The sequence below is a fragment of the Notamacropus eugenii genome, chromosome 2 (genome assembly GCF_028372415.1).
Source record: "Notamacropus eugenii isolate mMacEug1 chromosome 2, mMacEug1.pri_v2, whole genome shotgun sequence".
NCBI lineage: Eukaryota > Metazoa > Chordata > Mammalia > Diprotodontia > Macropodidae > Notamacropus > Notamacropus eugenii.
In genome coordinates this window covers 423,538,700-423,555,315 of record NC_092873.1, presented here as the reverse complement: position 1 = coordinate 423,555,315, position 16,616 = coordinate 423,538,700, and the positions used below count along the sequence as shown (strand labels likewise).

The following is a 16,616-nucleotide window of genomic DNA, read 5'->3' as shown; positions in this document are numbered from 1 at the left end:
CTTTTTGTAGGACAAAGAACAGAGAAAAATAATGAGTCATCACATCACCTTTGGCTATTGAAGAAGACAGAAGTTCTCTTTGGCTTTGCTAAGTTCCACCAAAGAATGTTCTGGCACACACCTAGGTGCTCAGGAATTAAGTTATGCTCAGCCACACCATAGAGAGCTTGGTTGTGCCAAGCACACAAAAATGAGTCGAAGCCAGGCCCTAGTAGCCAAGCACATCATTCAGTCCTGTCCTGGCTTTGACGCTCATTGTTTGCATTCTACTGGGCCAATGACATCTGGAGATCAATGAGCCCTTGTGTCATCACATCATCATGGCTCAGGCTTTGATGGCTCTCCAAAGAGCCCAGAACAGAACAACCTTTCATGTCAGGAAAAGCGAACTAAACACTGCTCCTCAAGTTGAACAAAATAGAGGGATAGAGGGAGGTGTAGAAATGGGGAGATGAAAGGGATACAACAAAGCAGAAAAAAGGAGGGGCATCTAAATATGCCTTTATTTCTCCTGTGGATTATCCTGTACTTTCCCACCCGTTATGAGCTACAGACACATAAAAAACATCCCCATATACAGTGATTTCATTTCTTTTACTTAACCAATAACAGCTGTATTTGGGTTTGGGTGGCCCCCTTTTTTTTCTCCATCAAAGGCACTATGTGAGTAACAGTGAACAGAGAAGAAGAGTCAGGAAACAATTGTAATGTAGGGAGAAAAATGCAAGGAGGTTATTAAATGTTTTGTTCAGCTTGCTAGTTTCCCCATGCCACATGAGAGGGTCCATACCCCTCTCTTTTTAAGAGTTCCTTTTCACAGTAAGAGATGGATGGAACTTCTTTCACCCATTTCCCATCTATATTACATAACATTTTGTAGGTAATCATTCACAGACAAGGTGTTTATATGCCTTTGAATAGTGCATAATGTTTAACAGAACGATGTCTGAATTCCAGGTTTCAGTATAAACATCTTTCATAAGATATTATTCAATGTGAATTTCAAACTCTAGCCTTCACAAGCTAATTATATAAATTGGAATCCTGATTGATAAAGACTGTGCATTCTGCTTTCCCATTTAAAACAAAATTTCCTTCTATCCCATCAATTTTCTGAATTACTTAAACTTTTACAACTACAAAGTATTAACCACCAACCGCCACCTATGTGAAAGACTGGCAGGGAGATATCTTCTCTTCTCATGTCCCTTTTTTTAGGCCAAGCTTTGTTCCTTATAATTCTGCATCATTAATTTTCAGTTATTTTTGTGATTGTTTTTCTTTGCATTTATTTAATTGTAGTCACTGTGTATACAGTTTTCCTGACTCTGCATATTTCATTTTGTATCCTTTTAAGTCTTCCCATGCTTCCATGTATTCATCAGGAGTAACCAGGTAGCACAGTGGCTAGAGCACCGGGCTTGGCTGAATTCAAACCCAGCCTCAGACACTTACCAGCTGTGTGACCCTGGGTAAGTCATTTAATCTTTTTTGACTCAATTCCTCATCTGTAAAATGAACTAGAGAAGGAAATGGCAAACCACTCCAGTATCTTTGCCAAGAAAATCCCAGATGAGGACCCAAAGAGTCAGACATGACTGAACATCAAATATATTCATCATGTTTGCTATTTCTTGCAACATAGTAATATTTATATTCACATACTGCAATTTGTTAACATATTCCTAAATCAATGTAGATCGACTTTGTTTCTGGGAAGGTCTATTATTACCATTTATACTTTAAATTTTGCTGGTGTTATCTAAGCTATGTTGAAAACTCAAATGAGTGTAGAAAGTATGAATGTTTTGTGTGCAGTTCCTCTACCCCACAGCAGTAACAGAATGCGAGATAGCCTAAGTGAACTAAAGATTCAGAATAGCAAACTATTCCAACAAGTAGAGAGGAAGTCACATCTCTATTATATGGAGACCTTGGGATGGGGTAGCAAATTAATAGCTGATTCTACAATACAGCAAATTTACCTCTTTCAAAAAAGAATTTACTATCAGGAAAAGAAAACATATACTCATAAAGCATCTCCATTATGACCAGCATTTGGATGGGTGAGATTTGGGCTAATAAATAAGGTTTCTCCAATGCTTCTATTTTTTTGAGCCAATATCTGGAAAAGTCAGATTAGTGTGGGAGAAAATACCTCAAAAGTAAATAAAAATAACTCATTATGAAATCATCCCAGGATAAAACCAGAGGTTCTGAAAAAGAGTATAGAAGAGTCTGCTTTCTTAAAGCAGATGCAAAATAAGAAGAGAAATTTTAAAATGACTAGCTCCAAATTTTCATTTCTCTTCCTATTATCCCTTGTACCTGTGAGTTTGACACTTTAAAAAGTGTTTCCATAGATTTTACCTTATCTGATCCTCACAAGAATCTTTGTCAGTAGGTAGGGTACGTGGTATTATCAAAATTTTCCAGATAAGGAAAACTTTTTGTCAGCATAATTGGTTTCCTTTTTAATGCAATGCATTTTATTTCATAGATTTAAAACCATTTTTCTGCATATGTAGAGCCTATATTAAATTGTACATAGTCTTGGAGAAGGGGAAGAGAGAGGGGAAGAAAAATTTAGAACTCAAAATTTTATAGAATTGAATGTTGAAAGCTAAATATAAATAAATTAATTTTTAAAAATTTTAAAAAGCAAAAATATTTAAAAAACATTGTTCATTCTTAGGAGGTCCCTAGGTTTCAGTAGACTGCCAAAGGGATCCATAATAATAAAAATAGAAGTAAAAATAATGATCAGTATTTCTGTAATGCTTTAAGACTTGCACGGTGTTTTGCAAATATTACCTTATGTTACCTCAACAACCCTGGAAGGTTGATGTTATTATTATCATCATTTTTACAGATGAGGAATCAAGGTACACAGTGCGAACCTTGCTCAGACTCATATTATCTAGTGTTTGAAGTTACTCAGAACTCAGGTCTTCCTGACTCCAAATCTCGCATTCTATCCATTGTCTTTATGACCACAAAAATGGCTAAGAACCCCCATTCTAGTTCAACCTTCTCATTTGACAACCAGGAAAATGTAGACGAGGTTAGTAAATTCACATCATCAGGAAACCTTGGTCTGGAAAACTAGAAATAAGAATGTGGGGAGGAACAGATCAAAAAGGAGGGGAGTGAAACATTTTCATTTGCAAACTAATTTGTATACACTATTTTTTTCCTTGAGAAAATGACATTTTTCTACGTAGACTTATCTCCCTATACTAAGACAGTCACATGGAATACAAACCAACTTACTTCATTGTGCTCCAGGCAGCATATCATCAGTTCAGTGAGAATGACCACCCCTGTCCTCCCCACACCAGCACTGCAGTGAACTACAATCGGAGGGTTGCAGTTCTTGGTAGTATTATCCAACATGCTGTTGGTATGGCGACGCACTGACTGTATCTCCTCCAAATATGCTGTAAGACAAAATGCAAATCATGTTGCAGAAATCCTGCATGGTTTCATATGAAGGTTGAAAAAATTCATGGAGTCATTTTTTTTCCTTTTAAGTGACAATAATTTACAGTTCTTACAAGACACTAATTATTTGGCCAGTACCCACTATGCAGTCTTGGATCCAGAAAGTACCAGCTGGGAGTCAATTAGTCCATGGGAGAGTTTGGTCCTTTAAATTAAATAGTTCTTTTTAAAAAATTAAATTCTGGTTTTTCCCTTCTGCAAATCCCCAAGTCCCATAAGCAGATGATCCTAGACATTACTTACAGCAATTCCTGCTATTAACAGCCTGGGAGCAGAACAACAGCAAGGTCCCCTTGAAACTCTTGCCTGTCAAAGCCAATTTCTGGGGAAAGAGAGCGTCCATCTGCCCCTTTCTTCCTTTCCCTTGTAGAATGAGCCTGAATGTCAACTGAGACTTGACTTCATTTTTTGGTTCTAAAATGGAGATTAAATAGACTTTTTCTGGACCCAGTGTTCACTATGGTTTTCATTCTGTTATGACAGGGGCTTTAATTAAATGACTTAAGATTAACTTCCCATCTAGAAACATGTGTCATGTTTCTTCCCACCCTCCCCCACCCCCCCCATCAAATCATATCCCTTTCCATCTTCTGCCTGGTAGATAGCTATGTAGTGTTCTGTCCAATGTCTAGCTTGATACCCATGCTTATGACTGGTGAAGATGGAAAGACCAACATTACAAAGATACAGGGGTCTAGTCAGTTACAAAATGGGTCACAGAGAACTAGGGAATATCTGAAAATCATGTGTTATCCAGAAGCCTCACTTTAATAAATATGGTAAAAGTCAATCTTAATTGAGATTTTGCCAGGATTAATTAAGGTTTCTCAGTGAAACCTTTCATTCATATTGCAAGATTTAAAACAAAGTCAAAGGAAAAATGGTTAAGCATATTTAAATATTTGCTGAAGATATTGCAAGCTAAAATAATCTATGATTCTTATCTAGCTAAGAAACTGTAGTAAAAGCTAAAAACACTTTGTTTTTAAACATCTACTTCCAGCAAGATTTGATGTGGTTTACAAAATTTTAAACAATGAAAGACAGAATTATTAAGGATTAAACCAACAGGATAAATCATTTAAGAGGAATACATGAATAGCATAAGCTAATTACTACTGTTACGGATCGAATCTGGATCGAAGTTTCCCAGCAGCTAAGGTTAAAAAGAAGAGACACACTCAGTTATGAGAAAAGATGACATGTAAATTTGTCTGCAGGGACAACCTTTATTGTGGAAGTATAAAATCACAGAAAAATTGATCTTATGAGTTCATGAACAAGGGAAATGAGATTTGACTGATAGGGTTCAACAGTTTTATCAGAGAGTTCAAAGGGTGATACATCAGTTAGCTGTCTTTAAGAAGTATGGGTATGATAGAGTGATTTAATGAAGGAATTTCTTAAGAGATTATGATAATATTTTGCTTGCTGAAGATCTAGCTTAAAAGGATAAAACTTAGACAATCTAAAAGAATATATAGCTAAAATGCGCATCAGAGAATTAAGATTTGTTAAGCCATACTTAGTGAATTAGCCATATACCCAAAATGAACAAAATATATTCTTTTATAATATTCTCTAATCATTTTTTCACTATTTCAAACTAACCTATTCAATTAGACCAAATAGGAGAAAGCTTAATGTCTTTTCAGTTAACTTCTGGGATAAAACATTTCCTTGAGCTCTAGTTAGTTACCAAGCTGACTGACTTTAGGCATGCCCTTTGTTCCCCCTCTTTCAGTATCCTAGTAGAAGTGTAATTTGTGAAGAAAGAAAGAGGGCAGAAGGAGTGTATTAGGACACTAAGAGCTCAATTTCAGGACCTGAATACTATGTCTTCTCACCTTGATGGGTAACATTCTGTGCACCAGAATGTCTCCAGAAAGGACAGATTTTTTTTTTTAAACTATAGGCCATGCCCCAAGGCAATAGCAAGTCAACTTTGGCCTGAATTCTACTATGAATAAAGGAATATTCATGAGGATTACATGACTATGTATCAGAACTGAAGCAACAGATAAAAATGAAATAAAAAACAAAAACTCTGGAGGAAAGAAATGGAAAGAGAATAGCTTATGAGAGAAAGGGGGCAAATCCTACTCAAGTAATCAATTCCCTCAAAACTAAAATGGACTAAATAGAGATGATGTTTCTATGAGGCAGCAAGAAATATTAGAATAGAATTAAAAGATTTTTCAAGAAGAGTTAGAAAATTTAAGTTAACCACTAACTTTGAAAACTGGTTTATGAGAAATAATTTTAAAATTATTGGATTTGCTGAAAACCATAAAGACCTGGACATTATATTTTAAGAAATCATTGATTTTTGAAAACTTCCCAGATCTTTTTGAAATGAAGAGACAAAATGAAAACAGAATCTACCAATCACCTTCTGAAGAGAACCCCAGAAGAACAAATCCCAGGAATGTCAGTCAATGTACAAAGTTCTACAGAAGAAAAAAAAATCCTTGGAACCAGAGAGAAGCAATTCAGATACCAAGGCACCATAGTCAGGATCACTATGACAGCTGTAACTAAAACAAGAGAAAATCTTAGAATATAATACTTCAAAAGGTCAAAAATAAAGGCCTATAACGAAGAATAACATAAAACAGTAATCCCTATGTGAAAAAAAAAAATGGATCTTTAATGGAATAAAGAATTTCCAAACAGTTATGATGGAAATACCATATCTGAGTGGGTACTTTAAAAATGCAAACCCAAAAGTTCATATAAAACCTAGAAAAGCAAATATATTTGAGCAGACGGCAGGAGATGTATGGTGAAATAATTCTCATCTTCTCACAGAATTAGAGGAAACAAGTGTTCCTTCAGAATCTCAACGCCTTTAAAGGGATTTTAGGGAAGTAAATAAGAAAAACAAAGGTACTGGAGTAGATGGGTTCTGTTCTTATGGTTGGGTGAAGGCAAATAAAAGGAAATTTATTACAAAGCTAAAAGGACTATACTAGTATAGAAAAGAAGACAGCCAGGTGCCACAGTGAATAGGGTGCTAGGCCTGGAGTCAGGAAGACTCACCTTCCTGAGTTCAAATCTGGCCCCAGGCAGTTACTAGCTGTGTGACCATGAGCAAGTCACTTAGCCCTGGTTGCCTCAGTTTCCTCACCTGTAATATAAGTTGGAGAAGGAAATGACAAACCACTCTGGTATCTTTGCCAAGAAAACCCTAAACAGGGTCATGAAGAGTCAGACGTGATTGAAATGACTAAACAACAACAAAGTGTAGGGATTGAAAGAAGGGATGGAAATCTGCTAGTTCTCGTGACTCAAGTACATGAAGACAGAAAGATATGCAAATATGGAGCAAGAAATGAGGAATGTGGGCATCAGATGAGCCCCACTTATCTGGAAAATACAAAGGAGGGTGAACCACACCCTCAGACACACACCTACTTGGTGTAGAAATACATCAGAACAAGCAAAAGGTTGGGGGGAAAGAGGGTGTGTCACACAGCATTAAGGAGGATGAAAACTCCTTAAAGGAAAGTATAACTGGCCAAACAAATCTTCCTGACCCTGAAGAGGGGAGCAAAAGGGGGGAAAAAATAAAGACAACTAGAATCTCAGGGAATACCTTAGGCTGCTTTTCACACAATTGGAAAATGACTGAATAAATTGTGGTATGTATGCATGTAAGGAAATATTGCTTTGCAAGAAATCATGAAGATCATTTTGATGATCCTGAGTAGACCAAACTGATGAAGTAAGCAGGACAAGGAGAACAATTCCTACAAACACAGGGGCTCTGATCAATGCAATGATCAACCATGTTTCAAGAGACCTATGAGGAAGCACCTCCTGACAGAGAGATGATGGACAGAAGAGACATACATTTTTGGATCTGAACACTGTGTGAATTCATTTTGCTTAATTATGCTTTATTGTTATAAAAGTCTTTTCTTTCTTTTTCTCAGTTTTCAATGGAGGAAGGAAGAAATGCTTAGCATTCCAGAAACTAAAAGGTCATAGAAAAAATTTTTTTTTCAAATACAAAGAGAACTGCAGAAGGAAGCACAAGCAAGAAAAACAGTTGTGAAGGTAATGTATAGAAGTTACCATGTACACACACACATATGTGAAAAATATATACATTTATGTTCATATACATACATATTTTTTAAAGCAAATGCTATGAAATGGAGATTTAGTCTCATAGAGAATCTTTTTTGTGTTCTATTGTGTGTATAGAAATGTTCTTTTTTGTTATTTAAGTTCAAGTTGAAAAAAATAAAACTTAAAAAAAGAAATGAACCATTTCTTCCATTTTGTTTCTAAGCAGAGCAACATCCACATTACCCCTATCAAAATTGTAGTTTATTTTTCTTGTAAAAACTTGGAGAAACTGATTCTACAATCTTCCTTCATAAAACTGTCATGAATCCTAGTCCAAGAAGGACCCCCCCAAAATAATTTTAACACATACATGCACACACACGTGCACACACACACACACATGCACATGCACATGCACACGCACACCCTTCCCCCCCCCCCTGCAGTGGAAAGAGTGATTAATTTGAAATTAGACCACCTGGGTTTGAATCTCAACTCTGCAACTTCCAATCTGTGTGACTTTGAGCGAATCAGTTATCTTGACATCAGTTTACTCATTCATAAAACAAAAAGGTGAAACTTAATCATTTCAAAGATCCTCTGGTACTTTATGAAGAACAAATTATTGATTTTATATTCTCTCACTTTTAGGAGCTTTTTTTTTCTGCTGTTGAATTAAAACCTCTCTCCTCTCAACATTCAAGCTCAGGTTGTTTTTTTTTCTCCCTAGAGAGTTGGAAAATAGTGCTTATGAGCATCTGTAGTGAATCCCTTCATATACTGAATAGTATTCTCTATCACAACCACATGAGGAAGTCATTTGAGAGAGGTGAAAGGGTACCCTGGGTGTTAGGAAATGAGAATAGAAAAGATCTGAAGGATGGCAGTACCAGCAGATAGTATGAAATTGAAAGATTATGGATCTATGTTGGCAGACAAGGCAACTGGAAGTGCCCATGAGAAGCAAAGGGGACACAGATTCCTCCTATAAGCCCTGTGAAGCTGGGGGAGGAGAAAGGAGTGACCAGTATTTAAGAGACTTATTAAATGGGTAAAAACCTTTAAGAAAAGTAAGGTTTCAAGTTAATGCAAGCAGTTAGGAGGACTGTAAGAAGATGAGATAGTCAAGCATGGTGGCCCATACCTGAAGTCCCTGCTACTGAGGAAATAAAAATTAGGGTGTCCCTTAGCTGTAGTAGTGCTAAAGCTGATCGCCTGTCCCTGCTAAAGCTAGAACCAGGAGTGAGGGAAGACACAAGCCTGCCTAAGAAGGTGTAAACCAGACCAAGGAGGAAACAGTAGGTCAATGCTATGATGGGGGTGGGGGGAAGAGCTACAGGATGAAAGGGAGTTTCTCAACAATGAAAGGAGTACAAATGTCACAATGGAAACTAGTTAGAAAGGGTTAGAAAGGGTTTATGCCTACGGTTTTTGTGATTGAGAGTATCAGAACTAAAGGGGGGAAGGTGAACCTGAGAGAACAAGCTATGGTTCATGAAACTAAAAATTACTTTTCACTTAAACAAACTGTAACCAAGAACACAACATAGGTAGTAAGTACCCCTCTCTGTGCTGTTAGCACTGTAACCTTGACTCTTTAGTGAGAGTCTTTAACACTTCAATGAGAAATCTCTTTCTTGTGTGGCTTGTCTTCAAATGGCAAAGCAATTCAGCAATTGCATTCACGACAACACAGAACTTACATAAAAAGCCTTGGACATCCTCTGGACAACCATGATCTGGCCAGTCAGTATATTGCAAGTGCCACACTGTCCTCTCCTGCCCAGACAAAAGATGCTTGACCTTCAGACCTGTGGTAGCATAGCAACCAGAATCAGTTCGGAACTTCGTGGTCACCTTGAACTTGCCATAGGTGGCTGAGCTGTGCTTAGAACCCAGTTTGGGCCAGTACCGATGGCTCTTGGTTCTTCCGCTTTCCTAAACCACACACACATACATACACAAAAAGCAAAAATGAAAATGGGTTCAGTTAAATTCAAGAAACATTAAGCATCTATTGTGTGTGTGTAGTAAGTACTATGCTGGGAAGGGGAAGGTACAATATAAATTTCAAACAGTGCCTACTTTCATGGAGCTTACAACCCTTGAGAAGTTACAACTTAAAAGCGGAACATTATAATAGGCAGCATTACATGATAAATGCATATTTGAGTCAGAAAACAAAATGCAGTATGAGAGGCCCTAGGGGGAAAAGGTGGTGGACACCAGTCTTCTTCCTCTTAGGGGGTGAACCTGATGACCAATCAAAAGCTCAGAAGGGAAAAACGACTTCCCTATGAAAAAAAGCAACTTGATACAATGTTTAACAGACTGTGATCTCTGTAAGATTTGGATCATTGTAACAATCATTACACAAACGGATATAACACTGGAAATTTTTTAAATTTTTTCATTTCTTTCCCTGGGATAGAATATCAAAGTATCTTCCTGATACTAAGACTCAGGAATAATCTGCTTATCTTCAATGGCCTTCCATAAATTTCCTCATTAAGAACATAACCCCAAAGCTCAAACATATTTTATCATCCCACCTTGGTACTTTCCCACCCTGAATGTTCAATAGCAACGTAATACCTCAAAAAACTACACATTCATTTCACCAGTGTGCTCACCAAAACAACATTGCTTACAAATTAATATCTAAGTGGAAACATTTTGCCAAATGGGAAAAAATCAAATATGGATGATTTTGTAGAAGAAAATATTGGAATGTAGGGTAAAAAAACCAGAATTAATCATAGGTTAGGAAGATCTTATAATCAGAGCTAAAAAGGGCTTTAGAGGTTATCTAATCCAAACATCTAATTTTACAAATGAGGATGCTGAAACTCGGAGAGGTTAAGCAAACTTGCCCAAGATTGTACAGGTAGTAAGTGAACCAGAGTTTAAGCTTGATTCTACTAACTCTAAATCCAGTGTTCTCTTCATTGCCTCATGGGGTTCTTAACCTGGAATCTATGAAGTTAATTCTTTTCTTATATTTTAATAATTATATTTCAATATGATCTTCATTATCTTATGTATTTTAATTTATGCACATAAAAACAATGTTTTGAATATTCCATTGCCTTCACCAGACTCTCAAAGGGATCTAAGACACAAAAAAAGTGTAATATGTTTATATTCTGGCTTAAAGTCATTCTGAAAATATGGAACTTCTTCATCTCCAGTCTTGTTCATAGAAGGAGAATAAGGTGAGCAGTGAGAATATTGGGAAGAGAGCCAGGGACTCACTGTCTCTTGCAAATAGTAACTGATTTAGACCCTCATTCCACCAGAAACACAAATTCACATTCAGCAGCCTACACCCAAGGAAAGAGCAAACTACAGAGACGTATATGTCTGCTTCAGTTTTTAAAAATTCAAAATTTATCTGCTAGATATTTCAGAAAGGTAAGTTATTTGTTTTACAAAAAAGATTCTTGGCTTTGCAAGATTCTCAGCAGGGTTCCTTTAGTATTCCCTGCAAAAGGTAAAACAAGACTGGATTTCATTACAATGCAATTGCCAGAGGCTCTTTATTCCCTAAAGGGAGATGCATCCATATCATGAGTCTAACCTATGGTTTACCCACCTAAACAAATATCATTATCTGGTTGGTCTTCAAGACCAGCAGTATCTACCATACATCCTCTTTGATGGGATTTCCAGCACAGAGGAAATCTCATGGCCATAATCTCACCATCAGCCTTTCCCCACACACTGTCCAAGCCCTATCTCATTTACCATTAAACATACTTCCACACCCAGCCCACACTCTGGTGACTAAGAATCTTCGGAAATCAAATGATCATCCTACAGTGGAAAAGTCTGACCACCACAGGCCTACAGGAAGGAGGGCCTATTTAAAAATTAAAAGAGAAAAAAAAAGAGAGGGGAGTGGTGAGAAGCTCCCTTGATTTCAGCTGTGGTTTGTATTTTAAAAAAGGAATGAGTTTAAGTTTTAACCTAAGTGATTTTGGTTACACATAAAGTAATACTTCCTGATTATAAATGTTTGGGCAGCATACTTTAGCAAAAAGACATCTGAAAAGGGGATCAAGAAACCTCAGTTCTGGTCTCTGTCTTTCAACTTGTTAGACAAATCACTTCATCTCTCTGGGCATCAGCTTCCTGTTCTAGAAAATAAGGAAGTTGATTTAGATGATTTCTAGGGTCCAGGTTTATGAATCTAATGATCTTGAAATTTTTAAGAGAAGGGAAAATCATTCTCTCCAGAGTGGTCATGGAACAAGGCTTGACGCAAGACTTGGAACTAGGTTTGAACGTTACAGTGTCTTCCATTACAATGATCTTACAAATTAATCTGCAAAGTACCCACTATGAATGGCTAGTAACCAGAATAAAAGTCTCTTTTCATTCCATTTTCTCCTCATCTTTTACAACAGTCAGAAAAGAGACCTTAAGTGTATATTACTAATATCATCATTATTATTATTAATATTAGAAGGGGCAGAAAAGGAAAGTGACACCATTTCACAATTGGTAGAACTCCTGTAAAATCTTAGGTGATAAATAATGAAAGGCAAGGAAAGAGTTGGTGGAAAATTGGTGTAGATGATAAGAGAAGAAACTTCCATCTTCCTCATGTTGAAGAGCAAAGCACAAAGTTGGCTGGCTGCTCAGTCGGTGGTGTTATTCTCCAATTACAATAGAATAACTCTGTTTGACTTGGCAGGAGAATAAAAAGAATCTCTCCTCTCCCCAAAGGATAGAGACAGGAACAACAGCTTCTGGTCTCTTTTCAGCTGATAAGAATGAAGGTATGTGGAGCTGGCCTTGCCTAGGATTGGAATATATGTCAATTTAACGAAGCGCAGCCCAAGGTTCTCAGATTCCAATGGAAAGATTGTTGCTGTGTTTGGCAAACAAAAAGTCATCCAGTTGAACAGAAGTTTGTTATTTTTGCTCTTTGGTTCACAGAAATCTAAGCAGTAGTTTAAAATGGGATGGCAGAGGTGGAGAAACTGCAAGAGTAAATTATTTCTAGGAGTAAAACAACAATATCAAAGCCTAAATGGAAAAGATGAGAAAAATAAAAGGGTGCCAAGAAGGCCATGTGGTTAGGTTGAAAAAGGGCTGAATTTGGAGCCATGGAACTTGGGTTCAAAATCCAGGTTCTGTGCCTTATTACTTGTGCAAACTTGGACAAGTCATTTCACCTCCTAGAGCCTCATTTCCCTCATAGCTAAAATGAGGGCTTTGGGCTAGATGATGGATAAAGCTCCTTTCCACCCAATGTCTGTCTCTGACCCAAGATCCAAAGAGGCTCTAAGAGGAAGAGGTAGGAAGAGAAGGAGGTTCTAAAAACAACCATATTGCATTGTCACCTGCACTCATGGAAGAGATTGACCATCATCCCACATACCTCTTCTGCCGTGACCATGGCAATGACATTCACCCCTTGCTCCCATACCATCTGCCAGAAGTCATGGCAAGTATGGGGTAGAGGACCTTGAGTTGCTATATAATGCCACTGTTCTCCAGCAACAGCTACCTAAAAAATCAGAGAGAATGTCATTAACACTAATCTCATGCAAACTTCTTTCCCCATCATAAAATATATGTTAACAAAATGCCAAAAACTAAGCCAGAAGATAAGGTGAAGGAAGGGAAGGAAAGAGGAATGGGAAGAAGAAGGGAAAGGGAGAGGGGGAGGAGAAGAGGAAGAAAAAGGGAAGGAAAGAGAAGGTGCTATTATTCCCATTTTATAGTTGAGGAAACTAAGGCAAATCAAAGTTAAATGATTTGCCTGTGGGGCATGCAGCTGGTAAATATTTGAGGCTGGATCTGAACTCAGATCTTTCTGACTCCAGGTCCAGTGTTCTAATATAAGTTAATTCAGATGCCTATAGCATAAAGATCCTCTACTTTAGTCATATGTTAAATGTTTATTTAAATATATTTTATAATAATCATTGAAAATAAAAGGAAAATGTGCTAAGGTACATCTCATGTGGTTGGATAAATTAAATGTTTCTGCAGCTAATTCAATTCTACTCAATAGATATTTACTAACCATCTACCAAAAGAGGATACAAAATGGGAGGTTGGTAGGAGGCCCCTACCCTCAGGAGTTTCCAATCTAATGAGGTATACAAAATCTTTTCAGATATGTAAACTCAAGAAAATTTGGGGAGGAAGACTGAAATCACTTATTCAATCCTAACATTCTAATAGTATACATGAATTCACACCTACATACACATAATTTATGACAAAAAGTCAGATTCTAGCATGAGGGAATTCCAGTAAAATGAAGGAAGAAAAATTCACAAATCTAAAAATTTTGTTCTCATTTTACACCTGGCAATAAAAGACAATTTCATTTAAAATGAAGAATTTCTGCCTTGATAACTGACTAACAAAAGAAAGGACATCATCAATAATGCTTTCTTACCTAGATCACAAGCCAAAAGCTGAAGCTGCACAAAGAGCATTATCGCAACACACACATACATTTGTGTAGAATACAGCTATGTATCCAAAAAATCAAAATGCATGGGGAGAGTAGTTCATTATAGTGGAAAATGAATACTGGTAAGAGTTAATGCATTTTCCTATACTGGCTAATTACCAAGGGGCAATTAACTTAGGAGCAGAATGGAAAAACTCCTCTCTTTCCGTAGTCACAAAGTTGGTGAATTATAAACTCAAGAGAACTGATTCCCACCAATACTTACATTTTCCTGACTGCAAATACAGATTTGGATAATTTATAAAGAAGAGTTGAGAATATATAAAAAATAATGATGTTGTTTCAGCTTGTCCTGCTAAACTTCTAGTCTCAAACAAAAAGCAATTTTTGTTTCTCTAAATACTGAACAAAATATTACACTTTAAAAATCTTTCATTTTTCTAGAAGCATAACAACTAAAGGCACCTGGTTGTTTTAAAAACTATTTTAAGGAGCACTTGTCCCTGCTGTGGAAGTGAAAACTGCTGCTCTGTAAGCCAGCACTGTGCAGACATATTGTAAATTCACATAGATCTTTATTCCATCATACTCTACAACTCTGTCTCATCACAGTCCCACAGGCCCAACCTCATATGCCCTTTGAAATGAGAAGAGATGAGCTTGTGATCTTGGACTAAGACAAATCACCCCTATGCAGCTGGAAGTGATCTTGAAAGGATACTTACATTTAGCTCATGGCCACTGTTCACTACAAAGTTATAAATATCAGATGAAAACAGCCGCAAACAAAAGGACTGGCCAAAGTGCTTAAGGCTATGCTAAGAGGGGAAAATGGATGCTTTGAAGGGAGTCTGTGCCCTGAGTCACAAAACTGACTTGAAAATTGGCAGGCCAGTTCATTTAAACTCATCAGCCAATGCTGATCCTTAAATGATCATGAAAGCAATGAACTTTGTGTGTGAGTTTGGCATTGATTTTTCATTCCATGTTTTTATGTGCCATGAAACAACAAATTAACATGATTCCAACTAGGAAAAACCTTATCAACTGCCCTTTCATCATCTACGCATGTTTGAGTCTAAGCTGTTAACTGCATTTTCCTATTATTTGTGGGAAATAAAATTCATGTACTTTTAAAAGTTAAGCTTATCTGTGGAAACATGAGTCTCAACATTAGCCTTTCTGGCATGTGTTACATGTGACCTTTAAATATTCTAAGAGGATGCTGCCTAAAGCATTTTACCACATTCTTATGCAGTAACAGTTTATTAAAATCTGAATTAAATACATACACATACAGACAGTACAAGCCACTAAGGTAAATTTCACAAATATGACTCTACCTTCTAAGCAAATGAACATCTGTTTGGCCTCTGTTAGCCATCCCTTGGAGCCCAGGGAGGGATACTGACAAGACACAAAACTTTATTCAAAACCATGGCTACATGTTTTTGCATGCTCGATGGAACTCTTATTTACATGCCATGCCCACTATGGCTACAAATGATGAATAAGCCTCTCAGAAAGCGGTTGGGCTAGGGAATGCTTCTCTGGTAATCAAGTCTCTCTGGGCACAGTTCAAGCAGTAACAGTTACTTTCCAAAGGTGGAAAAATAATGGAAAATATTGAGTGACATTCTATCAAGAGTATGAGATATCAAAATATTGCTACATATACCTTTCATGATTTGAAACATCAATTTGAACCATAAATCAAGGCTAAGATACTGATTTCATTCTCTCCTCTCTCTCTGTCTCTGTCTGTCTGTCTGTCTGTCTCCCTCCTTCCCTTTCTTTCTCCATAAATAAACTGAACAATGAGTCAGTTGTTCTGCCCACCAAGATTCTTCTGATAATGCACAATAGTGCAAAGAAAATAGTAGTAATTGACTTCAGACACAAAAACTCTATATTGAGCCACAGCACATTCTTTATGCTACAAAAAGAAAGTGATTACAATTAGGGAGGTACTTTAATACTTAATGGAAGTTTAAAAAGATCATACCAATATTGCTACAGGTTAGGGTCAAAGATTAAAAGTCTTAGAGGACAAGGAATGCACTCTTAAAAAACTTCTCAGGGCTGGGGTTCATTCAACCCTTATCACAAACATATACACAGCTTTTTTACACTGTCATTAAAAGCATGTACATGAATTTCCATCACTTCCACTAAGAAAAGAAAATAGTGGAAATGAGCAAGGAGGGACAAGAAAGCGTACAAAATAACCTAACTGGCTTAATAAATTAGCTTGGTTTATGTCATATACTAGCTAGGGAAAGTATGTATGCATGCAATATGTGTACATGTGATACTGTTTAAATACAAATTCTGACTCAGGGTAGAATGTAGTGAACTAAACTTTAATCCTGAGAAAAACACAAAAAGATTGCTCCTGAGTCACTCAAATACGAGAAGAACTACTAATTACAGGTCTTCAATAATTCAAAATCTGTGAGAACAATGTTGTAAAGATGTTTGTGCTTTACAAAAAGTAAACCCTCTATAGCTAGTGCGATGATTAGCTGACTGATCTCATCTAAACCAAAGTCTGAATTCTCACTGCAATCCATATATGCATATGGTATAATGATCA

At 36.9% G+C, this 16,616-nt stretch overlaps 1 protein-coding gene across 6 annotated transcripts in view; it reads right to left on the bottom strand.

Moving 5' to 3' along the window:
* The window catches only part of PTPN14 (protein tyrosine phosphatase non-receptor type 14), a 251,790-nt gene that overhangs the window by 14,234 nt on the left and 220,940 nt on the right, over window positions 1-16,616 (bottom strand). For all 6 annotated transcript variants that reach the window (XM_072647849.1, XM_072647846.1, XM_072647850.1 and 3 more), the window contains 3 exons: window positions 12,971-13,099; window positions 9,285-9,519; window positions 3,274-3,440 (listed from right to left, as the gene is read on the bottom strand). In XM_072647849.1, coding sequence (XP_072503950.1) covers window positions 3,274-3,440; window positions 9,285-9,519; window positions 12,971-13,099 — 531 coding nt within the window. The remainder of the gene's footprint in view (window positions 1-3,273; window positions 3,441-9,284; window positions 9,520-12,970; window positions 13,100-16,616) is intronic.